At 40.6% G+C, this 21,102-nt stretch overlaps 1 protein-coding gene across 3 annotated transcripts in view; it reads right to left on the bottom strand.

The window, feature by feature from the left end:
* The window catches only part of Osmr (oncostatin M receptor), a 63,353-nt gene extending 42,467 nt beyond the window's left edge, over positions 1-20,886 (bottom strand). For 2 of the 3 annotated variants that reach the window (XR_007347460.1, XM_015496346.2), the window contains exons 1-2: positions 20,756-20,886; positions 6,197-6,282 (exon numbers count right to left, since the gene is read on the bottom strand). Coding sequence is in view for 2 of the 3 variants with exons in the window: in XM_015496346.2 (XP_015351832.1) it covers positions 6,197-6,269 (73 nt within the window). In the remaining variant the exon portion in view is untranslated. Of the gene's footprint in view, positions 1-6,196; positions 6,283-11,452; positions 12,571-20,755 lie in introns of those variants that run through there. The other variant, XM_048802874.1, reaches the window with a different exon arrangement.
* Positions 20,887-21,102: the final 216 nt, after the last annotated feature.

Here is a 21,102-nt window from a genome sequence, read left to right on the forward strand (position 1 = left end):
AGAATTTACTGAACTCTTTGGATGAGACCAGCAGTATATGAGGCACTTGGTATGAAACAAAATACTTATGATAAGGTTCCTAGCTTGCAGGAAGAACTTCGGTGGAAAGAAAAGACAAATTCACATGAAAGATTAGACACTATAGTTTAGGGTAGTTGGTGGTATGATAGAGTTTGTAAAAAAATAGGAAATTCAGGCTTGGGGATATAACCTAGTGGTATAGTGCTTGCCTACTATTTGTGAGGCCCTGGGTTTGATCCCCAGCATAGAATTAAAAAAAAATTCAAATTTGAACAGATTTGTGGAGGTCATTAACCTTGGGAAGCGGCCCAATAGTTCTCAAACTGACTGTCTTTAAACCATTATTGGCACCACTGGCAGTGACCACTCTGGTAGCAGAGAAAAGATGAGCCCTGAGTGAGTTAAGTTGCTGCTCATTCTTAGAGCAGCAAAACATGGCTTTCCACTCAGGAGGAGGGCATGCCATATAGATTTGAAAAGAATTGTGTGTTGCTGGTTCAACTATTTCAATCGTTGGACTGAAAGGATCTGAGGTAAGCTGGGAATGGTGGGAAGGAATTGAAAAGATAAAGACTTGACAAAATCAGCTGGTGTCTGATCACCGATGGTATAACAGGTACCACCTGCTAGGCATTCATTTTTCTAGAACCTTAAGAATTTGCTCTAGTGAAATGAAACGCTCTGGCATGTAGTTTAAAAGGCAAGAGAGGGACTGGGGAGGGGATAGCTCAGTGGTTGAATATGTGCTCAGCATGAGGAAGGCTCTGAGTTTAATTCTCAGCATCTGCTCCCTTAAAAAAAAAACTGAGGAGAGTGTCTCTTTGTACAACAAAAATGGACACTATCTCCAATACTGAAGAGAGTCCCCAAATTTTTGTGATATGCTTTTTTTTTAAAAAAACTGGAAAGGAAACATAATAACACAATTGAACATGTACTATTTGCCAGGCACAACGCTACTGCTTTATATTATGTGGTCTCATGTAATACTGTAAAACTGTAAGGCAGGAACTTTTTTTAAATTTTGTTTTTGTTTTGAGGTACTGGTAATTGAACCCAGGAGGGCTCTACTGCTGAATTACACCTCCAGCACTTTTTATTTATTTATTTATTTTTGAGACAGGGTTTTGCTAAGTCATGCAGGCTGGCCTTGAACTTGAGATCCTCTTGCCTCAGCCTCCCAAGTCACTCTGATTACTGGCATGTGCCCCTGCACCCAGCTGACAATACTAAGAAAACTGAAGCTCCATGAGGTTAAACAACTTCAAAAAATTTATATGGAATTTAAACCGTGATCAGTTTAATGCTGCACCTGTGCTGCCCTTTGCTCTACTGTCCCCCAACAGTCAAGACAGGAAAATTTGTCCAATCAAAGGTCTCATGGTTTGGAATGTCTGAGAGGGATACTTCATGGCTCCACCAATGTCCTGCCACACTCCCACACTCAGGAAACAGACGACAGGATGGGGCTCTGGATGGAGCCAGATAAGCTGAGGAGCTGAGACAAGAAGGAAGCTCCTTCATTGACTGGTCCACTTGGCACAAAGCTTCAGATCCAGACAAGGAATTACCATCAGAATGTGGGAGAAAACTCCAGACAAGAGATTCTAGGGAAGTAAAATTAAGAAGAATAACCATAAAACGAAGGACATTAGTCATCAACAGCTACTTTCACAGAAAGTAACCCATCCCTTGGGACATTTTGTAAAGGTGAGGAGATGGGGAGGGTGGGAGTGCTCAAGGTGGACTCCACAATCTTGGATTTGGCAGTGAGTCCTAGATGTGATATTAAAAGCACGAACAACAGAAGAAAAGCATACAAATTGACCTACCTTAAAATTAAAAAAAAATGTGCATCAAAGGGCATTATCAAGAAAGTAAAGGGGTGACTTACACATGGGAGAAAATAATTGCAAATAACATATTTGCTTAGGTTCTAGCATCTACATAATATAAACAACCCTTAGAAATCAGCAACAAAAAGATTAAGAACTCAGTTTAAAAGTGGGCATAAGACATGAATGGTCAGTTCTCCAAAGAAGATATACAAATTGCCAACAAGCTCATGAAAATATGCTCAACATCATTAGTCATGAAGGCAAGGTAAATCAAAACCACAGGGAAATACCATTTCACACCCACAGAATGGTTTGAAGAAGAAGAAGAAAGTGGAAATAACAATTGTTGGCAGAAAATATGGAGAAACTTGCAACCCTTGTACATTGCTGATGGGAATGTAAAATGGCTCATCATTATGGGAAATATTTGCCAGCTCTTCAGAAAATTAAAAGAGAATTATAGTATGATTCAGCAATTCCAATCTTAGGACTATATTCCAAAGAATTAAAAGTAGGGATTCAAACAAATACTTGCCTGTGGATGTTTGTAGTAGCATCATTAATAACAGCCAAAAGGTAGAAATAAATCAAAGGTGCATCAGTGGATGGATGAATGAATAAACTGGATCATGTCCATACAAAGGACTCTCATCCATAGGAAGGAAAATGAATAATGCTACAAATTAGATGAAATTCAAAAAACATGCTAAGTGTAGGAAGCCAGTCACAAAAGGTTTCAGATTGTATGATTCAACTTATATGCAATATCCAAAATATGTAAATCCGTAGAGAAGAAAGAAGACTGGTAGTTTCCAAAGGCTGGGGAGAGAGGAATCAGTAACTGTTTCATAGGGTTTCCTTTTGAGGCAACGGATTTGTGTTGAAACTAAATGTTATGTTTATATAATATTGTGAATATATTAAATGTCAATAATTTACTCACTTTAATTATTAAATGGTTAATTTTATGTTATATGAATATAACCTCAAAAATGTTAAATACACATAATCATGATAAAATGTTGAAATACTATAGGAGTTGAGCCCCTTCCCTATAATCCCACCAACTCCATTCTCACTCTGTCACCAAGTTTAAATCATGTTTTTCTCAAACTTTTCCATACTGCTATGGTTTGAGGATGTCCAGCAAAGGGTCTTGTATTGAAAGCTTGATATCCAGGTTGGTAATGTTAAGAAGTGGTGAAACCTTGAAGAGGTGTGGCCTTGTGGGAGAAGGTGTGAGCCTTTTCCCTGAATCTCTTTGGTTTTCTGTCATACTATATAATCTCTCTCTCTCCACACCTACATCATGGGTCTTCCTGATCTTGGACTTTTTAGCTTCCAAACTGTAAACTAATTAAACCTCTTTTCTTAAAAAAGTACCCAGTCTCAGGTATTTTCTTTTATCAACAGAAATGGACTAATACAAACATACTTCTAAAAAAATTGGATTAGGCACCCCATCTTGAATTTTTTTTAAAAAATAGATAAGTTATTTTTTAACTTACAAAGGAAAGTAAAACTAAAATGTTAACAGTCATTATTTCTAAATGATGAGGTTGAGTGATTTTAATTTTCTTCTTTGCACATTTCTTCAAATGTTTTGGCAAATGTTCTTTGGAAATATGTATTAGTTTAATAATCACATAATATGTTATATTTGAAAATAAATATTGTTTTAAAACACCAGGTTTGCTCTTTTATAATGGTACTTCAGAATACATCATTGTGCCATGGTTTTTCACACCCCTTGTTTGGAGCACTGATAACAGCATGTCATCATAGGCTACCCTCTGTGTTTGTCTTCAGTAGGCTATGACATAAATTAGGGTGTGACTAAGACTTACTCAGCTCAGGAAAACAGAGACTAATACCATACCAGTATAGACATTCTGTGATTGGTTGCAGAATGAGTGGGTCAATTACCATTACAGACTTTATTTCCAAAGGCTCTAGAAAATTCTGACATGTTGCTTTTGACATACGGAAAGCTTCATAATTTAAATTAGGCAACCAGCAGTACTCGGGTTGTTCGGTAGCGTCAATCGGAAATAATTTGGTCAAAAGCAATAAAATGCCAGGTAAAGTCTGAGAGCTAAAAGAACCATAAAAATTATTAAATCCAATCCTATTGGTTCTTCAGATGAGGGAGGTGAGGTTAAAAATCAGGAAGTGACTTTGCCAAGGTCAAACACCAGGCCAGACCCAGGGCTCCTGGTTCCCAGCTCCGGCTCCCATTGCATCACACTGGAATGGAGCCAGACTTGTGAATCAGACCTGGACTTGATTCTCCTCCTGCTTTCCCACTGTTTCCCTGGCTGGCCTGGAACTGCTTGAGGAAAGAAGCTGCAGTCCATTCACAAGGTGGGATGCCATGTAGCACTGAAGTAGGGTGTTATTTCTAGATGGCAATTTAGTATCAAAGTGAAGCACTCACCCAAGCTGTATTCATTGTGTAACTAACCAAAACACCCCCAAGATATATATGTATATGTGTGTGTGTGTGTGTGTGTGTGTGTGTGTGTACACACATATATATATACAAACATGTTAATATATGTAACTTTTATTTTATAAACTACATATGTGCATCTCTACGGAATATAGACACAGAAGTGGAGGAAAATACACCAAAATGCTGCAGTCATAACCTCTGGTGGATGGAAACATGTGCCCAGGCTTAACTGAAGAGAGTCTTTGTGCTGTCTCACTGCGGGTAGCTTGGCCAGGTTATCTGAAGGAGATTCTCAGACCTGCACCTGGATGGTTGAGTGGGAACCCCACTCATTTGAGTGAAGGTTTAGTAGGTGCTTGGGCAAATGTCGCAGAAATCAAAACAAGAAATCCAAACCATACAGGTGAGGACAAAGACCAGACCAGCTGACCAAAGAAGTCCTGCTTGGCAGACGAGCAGGCAGTAGAAGCGAAGCCTGACCAGTAGGAATACAGGGAAATGCAGGACTGATCTAACAAAAGAAGCTGGAAGAGTGGGCAGCAGGGCCTGCTCTGAGAGCAGAGGGTCTGAGCCGAAGGCCCAGCGTCAATAGTGAATAGTGAATCAGGTAGTGAGACTTCTCTAGAGAAAAAAGCTGTGCCAAAAACCTGGGGCTGATGGCGGGGGTGGCCTGGAAAGCCTGGAGTTGGGGTGGTGGGACTGTCTCAGAATCAGGTGCACGGAGGACAAAGCATTCTCACTGGGCAGGCTCCCCACTCAGTTGGCAAATCTCAGCCTGCTCTCGAGAGAGAGGTCAAGGTGCTCCAAATGAGAAATCCTCTTGCCACCTCATAGCCCAGATCACAGGAGAAATCAACAGATAATTATTTTTAAGAAGTCATAAGAAGTAGTATCTCCCCTTGTGTCGTGGACTGAAAACAAATGAGATCTGAAGCACATCAGGCAGAGAACGGAGCTATTTATTATCAGAACAAAATCTCCTTTTCCCAAACAGCTTTTTATTTGGAAGTTTTAAGAAATGATGAGAAATTCTGTGCACATTCCTTAGAAGTATCATTTTCCAGGATCCACGGACAGGAATTGGGTGGGTGATTCCTAAGAGGAGAGAGCTGTACTCTCTGTTACAAAGCCAGCACAGAATAAACAGAGGAAGAGGAAATGTAAAGTCTCGGAAAATAGGGATGAAGGCAATGGAAATTTAGGAACCAACAGAAACTCTCTCAAGTCGATCTCCTTTTAAACAAGTTCAAAGTCCGTAAACTTTTGAGAAGTGTTGAATTTTTCTTGACCTGATTTACAAAATCGATTTATCTCAAAATACCCTCTATTGGCAAGTAGTAAATGGACAAATTTTATTTCTTTATCTATAAACAGCTTTTCAGCATGAAGTTTAATATCTTGCAGAGATTTGACTGGGTTCCTTTGATTCATGAAATTTTGTTGCTTTCACCTATATTTTACAAAGCTGACAGCTTCTGAATAAATATGGCTGAAGGACCACAGCATGTTCTGACTCAGAAACCAGTACTGGTCTGGCACACTCCATTTCCGTGCCCAGTAAGGTGAGAAGGAACTACTTTGGCAATGGCCTTGGTAAATACATTGATCATGAACTTCACCCAGATTGGGTCTGGTCACAACTGTGCTAGTGACCAAGGCATTGATCAGGAAGTTAGGATTAAGGCATTGCAATGAGCCACAGGAAGAGGAAGGAAGACCAAGGCAACTGTTGCTTTGAGATACTGACACATCACTTCTTGTGAACTACATATCATCTGCAGGTAATTCCTAAAGGTGGGGGGAAAACTGCTTTTCTCCAAAACACCAGTGACCTCATCTTTTCTAAGTGACCTGTTTCCTTACTGTTCTTTCCACTTCTTACCTTCACTCTGGTAAGTTCTCCAGGACAGCAATGACAAGAGGAATGTTTTCTGAAAGATGGCAAAGAGAGCCATAGGTCCAGGTATCCTGAAAAAGATAAATTACCAAGAAGGGAGATTTTATTTACTTTAACAACAAGAGGTCTCTTAGAGCCCATCGTGGTAGATGGTGTCATTAAAGGCTCCCATTTTTCCCCCACCTTGGATCCTCATTTCTTGTCAGATGACGTTGGAGCCCCCTCAACAGAGGAAGAACACACATGCCCCCATCTCATTAAACTTTTCTTTTTTTTTTTTGCCTGTGAATAAGGCACAATTGATAGTGTGCCTCTTAGGAGGCTGGGCCTCCAGAGCCCTGGTGTGTTTCTGCTTGCTCTGTGTTTCTACCTTTGACATGAAGAGAGCATTTCTGTGCCCTAATGAAGCCAGGAGAATGAGCGATGAAGGGAGTGGAGCAGAGTCCTCTCAGTTGCTCCAGCTGAGGCCAGCCTACACAGCCTGAAGCTGGTCAGCCCCAGCCCAGAGCCAGTGACCCCAGGTGTAACAGCCATGAAAACTTAATGTTGTGTGAGGCTTAGTGGCAATGGATAACTGATCAGTCAGTTTCTTTAATTCACTCAAAACAAGCAAAGGTTGATAAAAAGGATAAAGCATTCAACCTTTGATGTCCTAGGTCTGGCTTATTTCTCTTAGCATGATGGTTTCCAATTCTATCCATTTATCAGCAAATGCCATGATTCATCCTTCTTATGGTGAGTAATACTCCACTGTGTGTGTGTGTGTGTGTGTGTACAAACATTTTCTTTATCTATCATTTGTTGAAGGACACCTCAACTGGTTACATAGCTTGACTATTGTGAATTGTGCTGCTGTAAACATTGATGTGGCTGCATTATTGTAGTATGCTGATTTTAGATTTTTGGATACAGTGGAATGAATCTGACCTAACTTTCCTATGTGCATATATGACTATACCACAGTGAATCTCACCTTTATGCATATCCACAAGGCACTAATTTTAAAAACACACTCTAAGTAAATAGCAGAAAGATCAGTAGACTCAAGGGAAGGGAACAGGAGTGGGGAAGACAGGAGGGAAAGGAGAAGTCTCAGAGACTGAATTGGAACAAATTATATACCATGTTTCTTTATTATAATTGTGTCAAAACGAATCCTAATGTTTTGTATAACTAAAAATAGCCAATACATTTTTAAAAATACCAATAAATAATTTTTAAAAGAAGGGTAAAGAAGAAAAACAGGAGTTAAATATGAAAAACAGCCTCTGATTAGGAAGAGAACAAATACCACAATTTCAAAGGAGCTGAATTTAAATTATTTTTCTGTAGAGGAGCATTTCCATTCTTCCCTATTCCCCCTTGTTAAAATTCAACCCAAGAAAAGTTAGCACATTCTATCAGGAGACAGTCAGTGTTTCATTGTTCAACATAATTTCCGGTTCTTCCTGCCTTAGAAGAGGGCTGTAAATTACAGGCCACTGAGCTTCACTGATTCATCAGGCACTTTGATCACAGGACAATCTGAGGGCATGAAGAGTGAGCCTGGATGACCTCAAAAAGGCTAATCTGGTCTTAATTTTATAATAAATGTATTAGTCAGGGGAAGCATTAAATTTCACTTTTCTTCTGCAAACTGACTCAGCAGAGCAGCATGAAACAAATCATTGTAATCCAATTTTTACCTCTGTCCAGCCACCTGGATTTCATCAAAAGCTAGAAACACAGTAAGCTAGAGCATCAATTTTCACTGCCCACACTCTCTCTTTTTTTAAATTAGTATTTTAGAGATAAATGCAAAAAAAATAAAGGCAGGAAATAGGGTAAACCACACCAATAAATTACCCCAAAGTGATCAAACCTCTTAGGGGTGAGTCCATCTGACACAGTAGCAAAGACCTGTAAAGCACAGGGCTTGCTCATGTTCCTTTAGCACTACCTCCTGCTACCTTTTAATTTTGGCAAACACATCAATTCGTACCTCCCCCAAATCTCTACTTAAAATTTTGAATAGTTCCTGGTATAAACAAATATCAAAGTCAGAGTCCAGATCAATTCAGGAGGACATAATTTCTGCTCAAAATCAAGGGGAAAGCAAAGGTAAATGCTCAGAGTAAAGAACCTGGAACCCATTGAGCAGTTCATTTCCACCTCTCTCCTATCCCTCTGTCCCATCCTCCTCACATACACACCATCTGAGGAGCACAGGGGCCACCGTGGGAGGAAATCGCAGCTCATGCTTTTAAAAGCAAATGATTCAGAGGGTGAGGTGCACATTGCCAGATGTTCTCTTTATGAAAGTATTATTTTAAATATTTCCCAAAGCTTGAACTTTCCCCATTAAATAAAATACTCACATGTCACAAAAATTAAACCAGTTATAGGAGCAGAAGTGCTCAACAGTACAATTCAGAAGCCACCTACCATTTAAAGGTAAGCAGATATTAATGAATAAAAGTTGTCATGTAAGACCTGCGTAATATGAGTATTCATGGATGACTGTGGTTTGGGTGTCACAGGAGAGTCTAGGAATCTTCGGGGTAGTCTTGTCCATGGCACCATGCCCACTCTCTCTCATACCCATTGGGCTGTGAATCCCAGGCTGCCTGCAGCAGCCACTCACATTCCCTGCTCTCTCTATCATCCATCCTGACATGCACTGGGCAGGTGGCACCTGTGATGCAGTGGACACTGTCCATGAGCAAAGTGCCCACAGTAGTCCCCCTTATGTGCAGTTTCTCATCCCTGAGTTTTAGTCACCCACAGTCAACCACGGTATGAAGACATGAAAGGGAAAATCCCAGAAATAAATAATTTATGTTTTAAATACCTTTTAAAAATTTTTATATGTTTTAATTAGTTATACATGACAGTAGAATGCATTTATGCACTTTGATATATCATACATAGATGGGATATAATTTCTCATTTTTCTGAGTGTACATGTTGTAGAATCACATTGGTCATGTAGTCACATGTATACATACAGTAATGATATCTGTTTCATTGTACTATCCTTCCTATGCCCATGTCTCCTCCCCTCCCCTCCCTTCACTTCCCTCTATACCTAATCTAAGGTAACTCTATTCTTTACCTTTGATTATGGTTTGTGTTACAGTTGTTCTGTTCCATTATTGCTGGTGTCAATGTCTTACAAGTTTTAATATACAAATTAAAGTTTCTCATGGGTTACCAGAGGCCACCCATGTGAACTGTGAACTGAACTAAAACACTGTTGAAGCCATTAGGCAGGAAAGTCTGGTATGGGGAAATCCCAGCAGAACACTTGGTTCATTTGGCTTCTGACCTAGCTCCATCGCAAGTTCAACACAGCAAGGGAGATGGGGTGACCTTCTGGAGCCACACAGCTTCTTGGAGATGGATGTGGCTTGCCAAAATGCCAATCAACCTGTTTACTGCAAGGCCTCTGCCACGCAGAGAAGCAAGCACCAAGCAAGCACCAAGCCAAGACTCCTCCCACTGAAACCTTACCCCTGCCTTTGATGTACTTACTCCCCCTTAAATAAAGAATCAGGGCCATTTTTAAGTTGTCCATTTCCAACTCCTATCAGGACTGGAGGACCTATCAGGAGCTCCCCTTTCTATCTGATTTCTGGCTCTGTCTCTATTTCTTACTAATTATTTCAGACTTTTCATTTCTCAGGCGGTTCACATCTTCTGAGAAGGAACTTAACCCTGGTGGGGTGCTAGTCACCCTGCAATAACAGATATGTATACACAGTATATGAAAACACTGAAGATGCAGAGTTTGGTACTATCACTGGTTCAGGGGTATCCCTAGGAGTCCTGGAATGTGTGCCCTGCAGATAACCAGGAAAACTGTATTATTTCCAACAATTTGACTGGTCAACTGCCATTTTTCGTGTTTCAGGCCCCAGAGCACCTAAGGACCACAGGTAGCAGGAATACGAGTCCTAGCTGCTCTCTGAAAACCTGGCAAGATCCATCGAGTCCCTCAAAACTTGCAGAATGTGGAGGTGACAACTGGAAGAACATCCTAGAGATACCATGAAGCCCTCTTTTGGAATTACCACAGGGACAGGTGTCCGGATAGCCCAGGGGCTGAGGCTATGTGAGACACTAATGGCTCCAACCAGTTGCTTCCAAGTTAGGGAACAGCCCAACTGTAAATAGTTTATAGTAAATCCTGCTCAAGCCATCCTGTTCTCAGTGTGCCACCAGCGTCCACATGGGACCCTGAATACATGCAGTGAAAACCGGCAGGTGATGAAGCAACTGTGCAGAGACCCCAAGGTGGGACAGTGCGTGACAGATTCAAAGAACAGCTCAGAGTCAGCGTGGCTAGGGCAAGTAGAGAGGAGAGGGGGCAGGCTCAGCATGGGCACACCTTGGGCTTTAACTCAGGAACAAGGGAACCACTGCAGGATTTTCAGCAGAAGTGTAACCTGGGCTGACACAGAAGAAAATCCTGAAAAGAGGAGAGAGAAGGGGTAAGAGTGGAAGGAAGAAGAGAAGCTGGGTGGTCACAGATAGAGTCCTGGTGAGAACGGGAGAGCCTGGGCTGGGTGGGGTCAGTGGGGGTTGTGGGATTTGGAAGAGGTTCAAGGACAGAGCTGACAAGACATGAGGTGGCGAGCAATGAGACACCATGAATGGCTCTAAGTATTTCAGCCCGAGCCCTTGAAGAAAGGAATCACCATTGGTGTAGAGGCAAAAGGCTGTGGGAGGAACAGGCTGGGTGGTCTACAGTGAGAACTCAATTTATGACATGATTTTCTTATCGCCAAGGGAAGACAGCATATATCAGTAGCCAGTCTGATATATACCCTGAAGAGTTCCTGGCCAGGGTATAATTCAGGTACCCTTGGGGCGTAAGTATTGTTTTTAAAGCCACAAGACTAGATTATCAAGATGGGATAAACAGAGAAAAAAAGTTCAAACCAATACTCTGGGCCTCTCCACAACTCACACTAACCCACGCACTCGTGGGCGCACACACCTACCCACACACCATGTCCATCAAAATAAAAATCTAGGCTTAAGCCAGGCTTTTCTGCACACTCAAGGATGAGGGTTTATGGCTGGGGCTGTGACTCAATGGTAGAGCTCCTGCCCAGCACATGTGAGGCCTTGGGTTCTATCCTCAGCACTGCAAAAATTAAAATAATCATAATTGTTTTTTGTTTGTTGTTTGTTTTTTTTTTTTTTTTTTAAGGATGAGGGCTGTGTGTTTGAATGGGCTGGTGGGCAAGTACCAACCTGTGGGGCTGCCAGATGCCGCTGGCTGCTGTCCACCATCTCCTGTTCTCATTGCTGCTCAGGGCACACCAAACTCTGGCTGGTTTTCCTCCACAGCCCTGCGGCTAACACAGAAAAGGCCACCCAGCCCTCTCATCCATCCAGTAGGCTTGCTCCTTCTGCAACTATCAGTGAGAGCACCACCACTTCCAGTTTCCAGTGAAACAAACCAAGTCAGGGAAGTGAGAAGCAGCAGATTTCAGAAATAAGTCCAAACGATTTCCTGCCTCAGTGGTGCTACTTGGTCCCTTCCCTAAATCTTTGTCTCTCTCTGTTTCTCAGCTCTCCATCGTTCCCCAAAAGATGATGAGCCAGTGGTGGACAGGCCTGGATCTTCTGCCCCACCATCTGTCAGTCTCAGAACACAGGTGCCAACCAGGAAATAGCTAGAAAATGAATGCAAATTGATTTCCATTTTCTCATCTTCTCTCTTGCATGGTTTCAACCCTATTGACATGAAAACAGATTGCTTTTCAGGCCTCTCCACTTCTCCTCTTGCCAAATATTGCTTAATTCATAGTATTTCACAGACATTCCTTTTCTGGGGTCGGGGAGGCAAAACAGGAAGGAAAGATAAGAAATGCAGCCTATTCTTTTTTGTAGAACTTCCTACTCAAATCTTGTCTCTTTGCCAAATCTTGTTCTCAGGGAAGATGCCCATGAATGTCCCTCGGTGTAAATTCTCCAAGTGACTAAAACTTTTAAAGAGAGTGTGAGTCTGCCCTTCCTCACCAGCACTTCTTGTTCTGCCACAACTGAGACATTTAATCCTGGGGCATTGCCCCATCACAAATAATCCCCATGTGGTGCAGTGTGATTAACAGTCAGTTGCTTCCCAAGAACTTGGGTGTGTTGCCAAATTCTTCAAAACTGGCTGGGTGACCTGATGACGTCACATGCAAATGCTATTTTAAAAAAGAAACTGTTCATGGAGGGCACGTGCCTGGGTGTGTGCACATGTGAAAGAGTTCTCTTTGCTCCACGGCACACTGAACACTCTCCAGGGGAGATCATATTGTAGGCCATGGAAAAAACCTCAACAAATTGTTAAAAACCAAAATCATATTAAGAATTTTTCCAATTTTTCTTGGAATCCATAACAAGAGCTCTGTACAAAGAGCTGCTTGCCACATCTTGGCGGTTCCCTATCATTCTCACATTCAGTTACCTTCATTTATTTTAAAATAGCACTACATTTGTACCAGGGAATCCCTTTGAAGTGGCCTCCATCATTACAACAGGTTTGATTAGCTACAAAGTTTCACTCCAATTCCTTCCTCTTCCAAGTTCCACCACCGGACTTCTACCCACAGAGTTCAAGTGCTTCTCCCCTCTCCACCTTGAACCCATCCAGTGGATAAATGCTAAATGTTTCTACCAGGTTTATAAAGTATATCCTGATTTATGGGATTGAGTTACCTCATACACAACTGATTTTTTAAAAAAACATTTTTTAGTTGTTGATGGACTTTATTTTATTCATTATTTATATGTAGTGCTGAGAATTGAACCCAGTGCCTCACACATGTGAAGCAAGTGCTCTACAACTGAGCCATAACCCCAGCCCCCACAAATGATTTCTTTTAAAACAATGTTGAGTTAAAGATTTCTGGAATTTGTGACATCAGCTAGGTTTAAAGCTGAGCCTCTAAGTGGTGACTGAAGCCGAATAAAGAAACAGAAAATCCAAATCTAAGGAGCAGTCTTGATGAAACAAATATGTAGGAATTTAGTATATGCTAAAGGTGATATTTCAAATAATTTGAGAAAGATATATTATTCTCCCAAATGACATGGGAACAATAACCTGGACATTTATGGAAGAAATGAAGGTGTAATAGTTAAGTACATGGGTCATGCTAACTAGGGTCAAAAACTAGGGTCAAAAAACTCTGGCACTTAATATATGTATTCCTGAATCCATGTTATTTAACTTCTCTAGGATTTAAATTTTATTTTCTGTAAATGAGAATAAAAGAACCTACTTCACAGTATGGGCATGAGGATTAGATAACATTAAGAGACCCTCCACGTTCAATATCCAGTTAATGTCAATTTAAACCAGTATTGCTGTTGCTTCACTCTCTTCAGCAAGTTAAATTCCAGATAAAGATATACATGCAAGAAATAAAAATATTAAAGGTACTAGAATAAAACATGGATGAACACTTTTATAATCTGGCAGACATGACATGAAACTCAGAAGCATAAAGATAAAGAGCACTATGCTGATTACATAAACATTTAAAAATTTCAGTGCTATAACTGGAAATGATAACTTCTCTATATTTAGAAAAGAGCTACTATCCCTAATATACAAAGAGCTCTTAAGATAAGTAAAAAAAAAAAAAAGCGGGGGGAACAACTCTGTAAAATACATGATTATGTATTTGGTGAAAAGAAGAAAATACAATATCCAAAAGAACAGTGAAAAACAAGGCAAGATCACTAAGAAAGAAATGAAAGTTAAAACAGCAATTGTGTGTCTGTATAAATATGAATGTCTATGTAGTATCCATCTGGCTAAGCTAAAAAATATTAATGCCTCTCGTTGGCAAGAGTTTTGAGAAATAAGCATGTTCATTCATTAGTGAACAAAGAGGACAACTTTATAGAGGTCTATATGAACATATTTATGAAAATTTTAGTGTGCATTTCCTTCTGATTCAGAAATAATTCTGTCACTGGAATTTTGTCCTACAGATAGTATAGATACATATGTGTATATATGTATAGCTATCATGAAGTCACTGATAACACCAAAACTTTGTGTATATTTAAGAGAAAAAATAAAAACAGTGCAAAAGTCTCTCAAAAGGAACTGGAAAAGGAAAATATAATAATGGTACTTTTCTACAAAGGAAAATGATGCAATTTTTGAAAAGAATGAACTAAATCCATGTGGGCATGGAAGAATGTCCCAAAATAAAGTAAAAAGGCAATTTGCAGAATAGTGTGTGCACAGGAACATCTCTGGAATCGAAGTGTGGCAACTATGCAGCTGGCCTCAGAGCTGGCTCCAGAAGAACCTCCTCGCTGGAGTATGGACTCACAAGGGCACAGCTGATAGCCACCCTCCACACACTCACACCCTTATGCTGCTCCCAGCCAGGGATCACAAGACTCAGATCCTTCAATGGGCAACTCTGTTCAGGCTCTGCGCCTTGCTTGGCCACAACTCTCCTAGAACTATACCACAGCCGGAAGCAACTCCTTCCCACCTTCCATCTCCTGGGCCACTTTCCCAGGTCTCAGACCCACACTGGTCTGGAGGCTCCCTCTGCCCATACTTGCATCCTTTTCCTCCCTCCCTCCCTCCCTCGCAAGTGCTTCCCTCAATACATCTCTGTGTACCTATTTCTATCTTCCTGTCCTCTACCTGAGGGATCCCAACGGGCCCCCAAACACATACACATTTACTCATAGTTATAAACATAGAGCTGAGATAGGAAAGGGCAGTCAGGCAGGATGAGGGAAATTACAAATAGCTCTTTCAAATTATGTGATTCTGTAACACAAAGCATTCTTTAAATTGGTGTGTGTGTGTGTGTGTGTGTGTGTGTGTGTGTGTGTAATACTTTCCTATGAAAGTAATAGGAAGATTGGAAGTAAAGAGAGGTGACCAAGACAACAATAGTGGAAAAGTTTACTCACAAGCAGTTTCTGTTGATTTACTTCTCAAAAAGTTGGTGCCCATACAAATAGTGGAACTTCATTCTGTGTTTGCCAAGTACTCTTTCTGGTTTACATTTTTCCAAGTGTTCTGTACAACTTACTTAAATTTTTCCGTTTGCAAAACCACTTGCAATTGTGGCTTTTCTTTCCATGACTTTAGGTTTTATACTCAGATTGGATATATGTTATATGACTTTTTTCATCTTAATCGACATTTTCAAATAATCAAGATAGTCAGGGGCTGGGGTTGTGGCTCAGTGGTAGCGCACTTGCCTAGCATGTGTGAGGCCCTGGGTTTGAGTCTCAGCACCGCACATAAATAAATAAATAAAGATAAAGGCTTGACAACTAAATTAACAACTAAAGAAAATATTTAAAAAGATAGTCAAATGTCTTAATTATTTCATATCTAAGAATAGAACTAGGTATTATAATTTAGTGCTTTCATTAAATGCTATTATTTTAAAAAGGACTGAAAGAAGGAAAGGAGGGAGAAAAAGACAAAGAAGAAAGGAAAACAAGTATAACTTAGTTCTTTAGTACAGGGTATTTAGAGAAAGCAATTTCTAAGTCCTAGTAATCACATGTGTTACAAATAGGAAATACTGTCACCAGCAGCATAATTTTAAATGGTAGTAAAAGACTATACACACAAATTGTGGACAAAGGACAAGTAGCTTTGATATCATCTGGTAGCTTGCGAGAATGCAACCTCCCAGGCCACATTTCAGACTTATTGAACAAAAAAATTTTTCATTCATGCAAGGTCTCCAAGTGATTCATGTGCACACTGAAATTTGAGAAGCACTACTACATTGGAGATTTATTACATATTTTTTCTCCTAGGATACTAACAATAAATAATTGGCTAGTTCCTACTCTCAACAATTCTCCAAAAATGACAGAGAATGATATAAAAATAAATAAAAGGATACAAAAATAAAAAAATAAATGATCACAGCTAGCATGTAGCAGAGATTAATTCTCTAGCTGGTACTTCCCTAAGCTACTTATAGGCATTATTTGTTGAATCTTCACAACTGTCCCATGGAAGAGATTCTTTTATTATCCCCATACATAAATGAGGGAATCAAGGGTAAAACAGGTGAACAGTAACTTGTCCATGTTGACACAGTTGATCTACTGTGAAGACAGAACTTGAAGCCAGGTGAGTCGTTTACCAAAGCCCAACCCTTTACTGTAAGGCATCGCTTCCTCAATGCCTAGAGTTATATTAAAATGAGCAATAAGGAAGAAAAGACTGCTAATGATTATGAACTCAACAAAATTCCAAGGAAGTCCACGAGAAATTTATTAAACTTGACAAACTAGCTATAAAGTTTATATAACAAAGAACATGTATGAGAACCACTTAAAGATTGTGTGAAATTTATACTATTAGACATAAAAACATTATTAAAGCTCTAGTATTAGCAGGGTGATATTGATATGAGAAACAGAATAGAGTCCTGAAACAGATCATTGTATACACAGGAATTTATTTTATAATACAATCAAATGAGTTAAAAGATGGACTATTAAAGAAAATGGTGTTGGATTGACTGTCTAAAACTTAAAGAAAAAATAAATTACATTCTTACCTTTCATTTTATTTAAAAAATCTGATGTCTTAAAGATTCTAATGTAAAAACTAAAAAATAAAGATATTACAAGAAAATAAGATAATTTAATTTTTAAGTGAAAAAGACTTTCCTAAGTGAGACAAAGCACATAAATCAAGAGATTCCTGTGTTTAAAATTTCTGTGCAACAAAGATAGTTAAAGACAAAAATAGTATTAATTAATAAGCAAAATGTGAAAGATACATATGATGGAATAGAAATCAGCCTTAAAAATGAAAAAAAATTTCTGGCACTTGCTATGGACATGAAGTTGGAGGACATGATATTAAGTGAAGTAATCATGAAAGGATGAATAACTATTTCATTTATATAAAAGTAGAGTGGAGTTTACCAAGGGTTAGGGAAAGAGAGAAATGGTGAGTTACTATTTAGTGGGTTCAGAATTTCAGTTATGCTAGCTAAAAAGTGTTCTAGAGATAGATGGTGGGATGGTGAACAACAATGTGAATATATTTAACAGCACTGAACTATATCCTTAAAATTGTTAAGATGTTAAATATTATATGTAGTTGGCCATAGTAAAAAAATGATAAAAGAGATCATTATGCTACAAAAAATATTTGCATCTACAAGAGACGCAGTTAATAAACAGATAGGTACAGAGTTTGGGCAATAAATAGGGATGAGGAAAACCCAACTCAATAGAAACTGTCAAAGGACATGAACAGTTAATTTATAGTTCATAAGTGATCCATAAATATATACAGATAATCAAATCATAGTAATAATTAGCAAAATGCAAATTAAAGTACTGTATTGGATTCCATTCTCTTACCAGATTTAAAAATAAAAAAGAAAAGATAACAGCTGGTGTTAGAAGGGATGAGGGGTAACAGATTATCATGTGCTGAGTTTAAATTAGTACAACAGGAGGAGGCGAAATTTGAAGGATTGTGTTTGCCAAGTAGAAATATGGGCTCAAGAAAAGCTCTCATGACCAGTCTAATTCCACATCATGTACAACCACAAGAATGGGGTCCTAATTAGAATACATTATACTCTAATTGTATTTTGTATGTATGTCAAAATACACTCTAGGGTCATGTATATCTAAAAAGAACATTAATTAATTAATTAATTAAAGCTCTCCTGGGATTCTAGTCCATAAAGTACTAACACTAGAGCCCAAAGACAGATGCACAATCTTCCCTAAAGCAGTCAATAATGCTGAATTATTTTAAAGAACACATATGTGCATTGATAAAGGGGATGGGTAAATTATATAGTATTTCTTCTTTGAAGTACATGGAGCCATTAACCAAAGAGATAATATATAGATTTGGAAAGCTCTATTAAGAGTTGGAAAGTGAAAAAGGAAGCCGTACACTAAGAATAGTAAATTTGCATGCTTAAACAAACTAAAACGTGTGTGTATTTATCCACATTCTGCAAGTCTTTAGAAAGGAAAAAGATCTTAGACTGACAAACTTAACCTCTGCTCTTCCAAGTGGAGCCAGGTAGCCCTAGATGATGATGATGATGATGATGATGATGATGATGATGATGATATGCCTAGACATCATTGCATATACTTCCACATTGTTTGAGAATATATTGTCATTCTTGTGTTACTTTACAAACATACAAACCAAATACAATCTAGAGCAGATGCTGAGAAACCAGTAGAACGAAAATGAGGAGGGGTGGAAGAGGTGAAGCCAAGGACAAAACCCTTGGAAAAGAAACTCTCCTTCTGTAGCTCTGAGGAAGCTTGCCTTCCTTAGAGAGGCTTTCTCTTGCAATACCCTATTTTTTTTCCATTTCACATATTATTTTAAAACTAAGAAAGACTTCCTCTCCCAGGGAAAGGAGGCCAAGGCTCCCTGTTATTGTAAGTGATCGAGATGAAATTCACCAGGAGTCTTTCTACTAGAGCCAACACCCGCCCCAACCCAGTTCCCACAAGGAAAACATGCTCCTTCCTCTTGTCAAATACAATATCACTGGTTCCTCTTTGAAAACCACAATAGTTTTCCTGACTTGGTTCCTTTCTCAGGACAAAGGGTTACAGAGACCTGCCCCCTCTGTATTCTGCTGTAGATGTTTCTATCCAGATAAGGGCAAGTGAAGAGGAAAGGTGACCCAGAGCTCAAGCATTCTCCCCCAGAGGCTCAAGTCCCTGCTGGACACCCAGCACCAGCTCTGTTGTCTCAAAGCTGCTTTTAATCTAAAAAGCTCAGACAACAGGAGGCAGAACAGGGGCCAGGTTGTAGTTCCAAGGAGACAAATGGCTACTGAGAATAAGCCCTGTCCAACAATGAAATGCTAGGTGGTAAGCTTTCTGCCCCTGGAGGCATTCTAGCAGTACTGAAATACTGCCCGAGATATTCAACTGTGCATCCCCTGAAGATTCTGAATAAGTAGCAGTGATTGCAAATTTTCAGGAATGATTCTCAGACACAGCTCAGTTTGGGAATTCCTGGCCACTGTTTGAGGATTTCAACCTTCAGTGTCTTGGAATATACTTTAAAGTAGTACAGAACAGAGACAAAGCAGGATACTAAACAAAAACAAAAACAAACAAACAAACAAAAAACCAAACACCTCAGGCCCACCCCAAAAACTTCTAGAGTTTGAGGGGCAGCATAGTGGTTTTGAGAAAACTCCAAAGCCAATCCTGACACTGTCACCTGCTAGTTGTGTGGCCATAATCCAGTTACTCAACCTCTCTGGTTTTCATTTTCCTCATTGATAAAATGAGGATAATAATATTAATACCTTATTTATTTACTGGTGAAGTTTAAATGAGCAAACACATGTAAAACGCATATTTAAAATAATACCTGGTCTACAGAATGAACCATTATTTATTTAGCCAACAAAGAAACTAAAACCAGTAGGTGAAAAGTAACTTGACTCAAGTTCCAAAGTCAGTTTAGACTGGGGAGTACTTTTCTCCACCAGAGTTCCTCCTAGTTCAAATTAGTTATCACATTCAAGTCCATCTTTCCCCTGCCTAAGTCTACGCTCACCTTTAGTCCTCCTGAATCGGTAATAAGCTTGTTCTCAAAGTTTTCCACAAGTTGTTCAAGGCAGGTCGGGTACCAAGTGGAAGTTCTCGGCAGTTTCTAGTATTGTGCGTGCCATGCAACAGGAGAATGGATGGATGGATGGATGGATGGATGGATGGATGGATGGATGGATGGTGGGGTGGGTGGATGAATGGCAGGAGAACTATCAAGAAGAGAAACAAAGTGTTGGTGAAGAGCTCTGGCTTCTGAGACCTGGGTTCTGATATCAGCACCCTCACAAGTTACTGACCCTACACCTAAGGTTCCTAGTCTATAAATAAGGTACTGCTTCCATTAACGTGGCTGGAGAAGAGGTAAATTACTGCCTGCCCCTGCCACCACCTCAGTCCCTGGGATTTCCTTTCTCTACCTGTACGTGAGTGAGTGACCGCCCTGCTTCCCATTTGTCTATCTCAACAGAGACCTAGTGAGAGACACGGATTCCCAGAGATAGGGCACTGTCAGGTGGGAGGTAAGGTCAGGAGGAGCCGGGGACAGAAATTAACTCCACAAGTTATGTTAGAAGAGAGGCAAAAGGGAATTTTAACTCAAACATTTCCTTACCACTTTTGAAAGAGGCGATGGGAGGTGAACTCAAAACCAGGCTGGGAAATGTGGTGACCTGGCAATCTGCACTAAGGACACCGTCTTTTTTTAGTGTTACCTGCCCGGTAGACGCACCAGAGACTCAGACCCCTTGGAGCACCATTAGCGCAAAGGTTGAAGCTCAAGCCGGCAGCGCGGAGCACAGAGCCAGGAGACCGTGCAGTAGCACGTCCAGCGGGAAGGGCTACAGAGATGTGGGATTCTTCCCAGCACCGCGCGGGGTTCGCCCTTCGAACAAGTCACGGGGGGAGGCGGGGCGCGCGGCCCGGGAGCTGAGCTCTATGTGGGGGCGCGGAGCGGAGCTGAGTGGGCGGATTGGGGGTACTCACCCCGCGGGCAACGGGCTCCGCGAGCCGGGCCGAGTCCTCAGAGGCGCCGGGGGCGCCAGTGCGGACGCCGGAGTGGACGCGGGACGGACGTGCTGGGACACCCCCGCACCCGGTCTATGAATCAGCTGCGGGGCGAGCGCCGAGGGGCGGGAGTTACGGGAAAGGCGCGGGGGAGGGCAGAGGGGCGAGGACTTTTGCAATTTCCCGTCTTGCGCCTCACTCTTGGCACTCCTGGGACCCGCAGGAATTCGCCTCCTTCTGGTCCCGGGGGAAGGCGGACGGGACCCTGCGGGAGGCGCGTCCCCCCGGACCGGGACTGAGCGGGTGGGAGGGGACCGGTGGGAAAA

This window comes from Marmota marmota, unplaced genomic scaffold (genome assembly GCF_001458135.2).
Source record: "Marmota marmota marmota unplaced genomic scaffold, marMar, whole genome shotgun sequence".
In the NCBI taxonomy this organism is placed as follows: domain Eukaryota; kingdom Metazoa; phylum Chordata; class Mammalia; order Rodentia; family Sciuridae; genus Marmota; species Marmota marmota.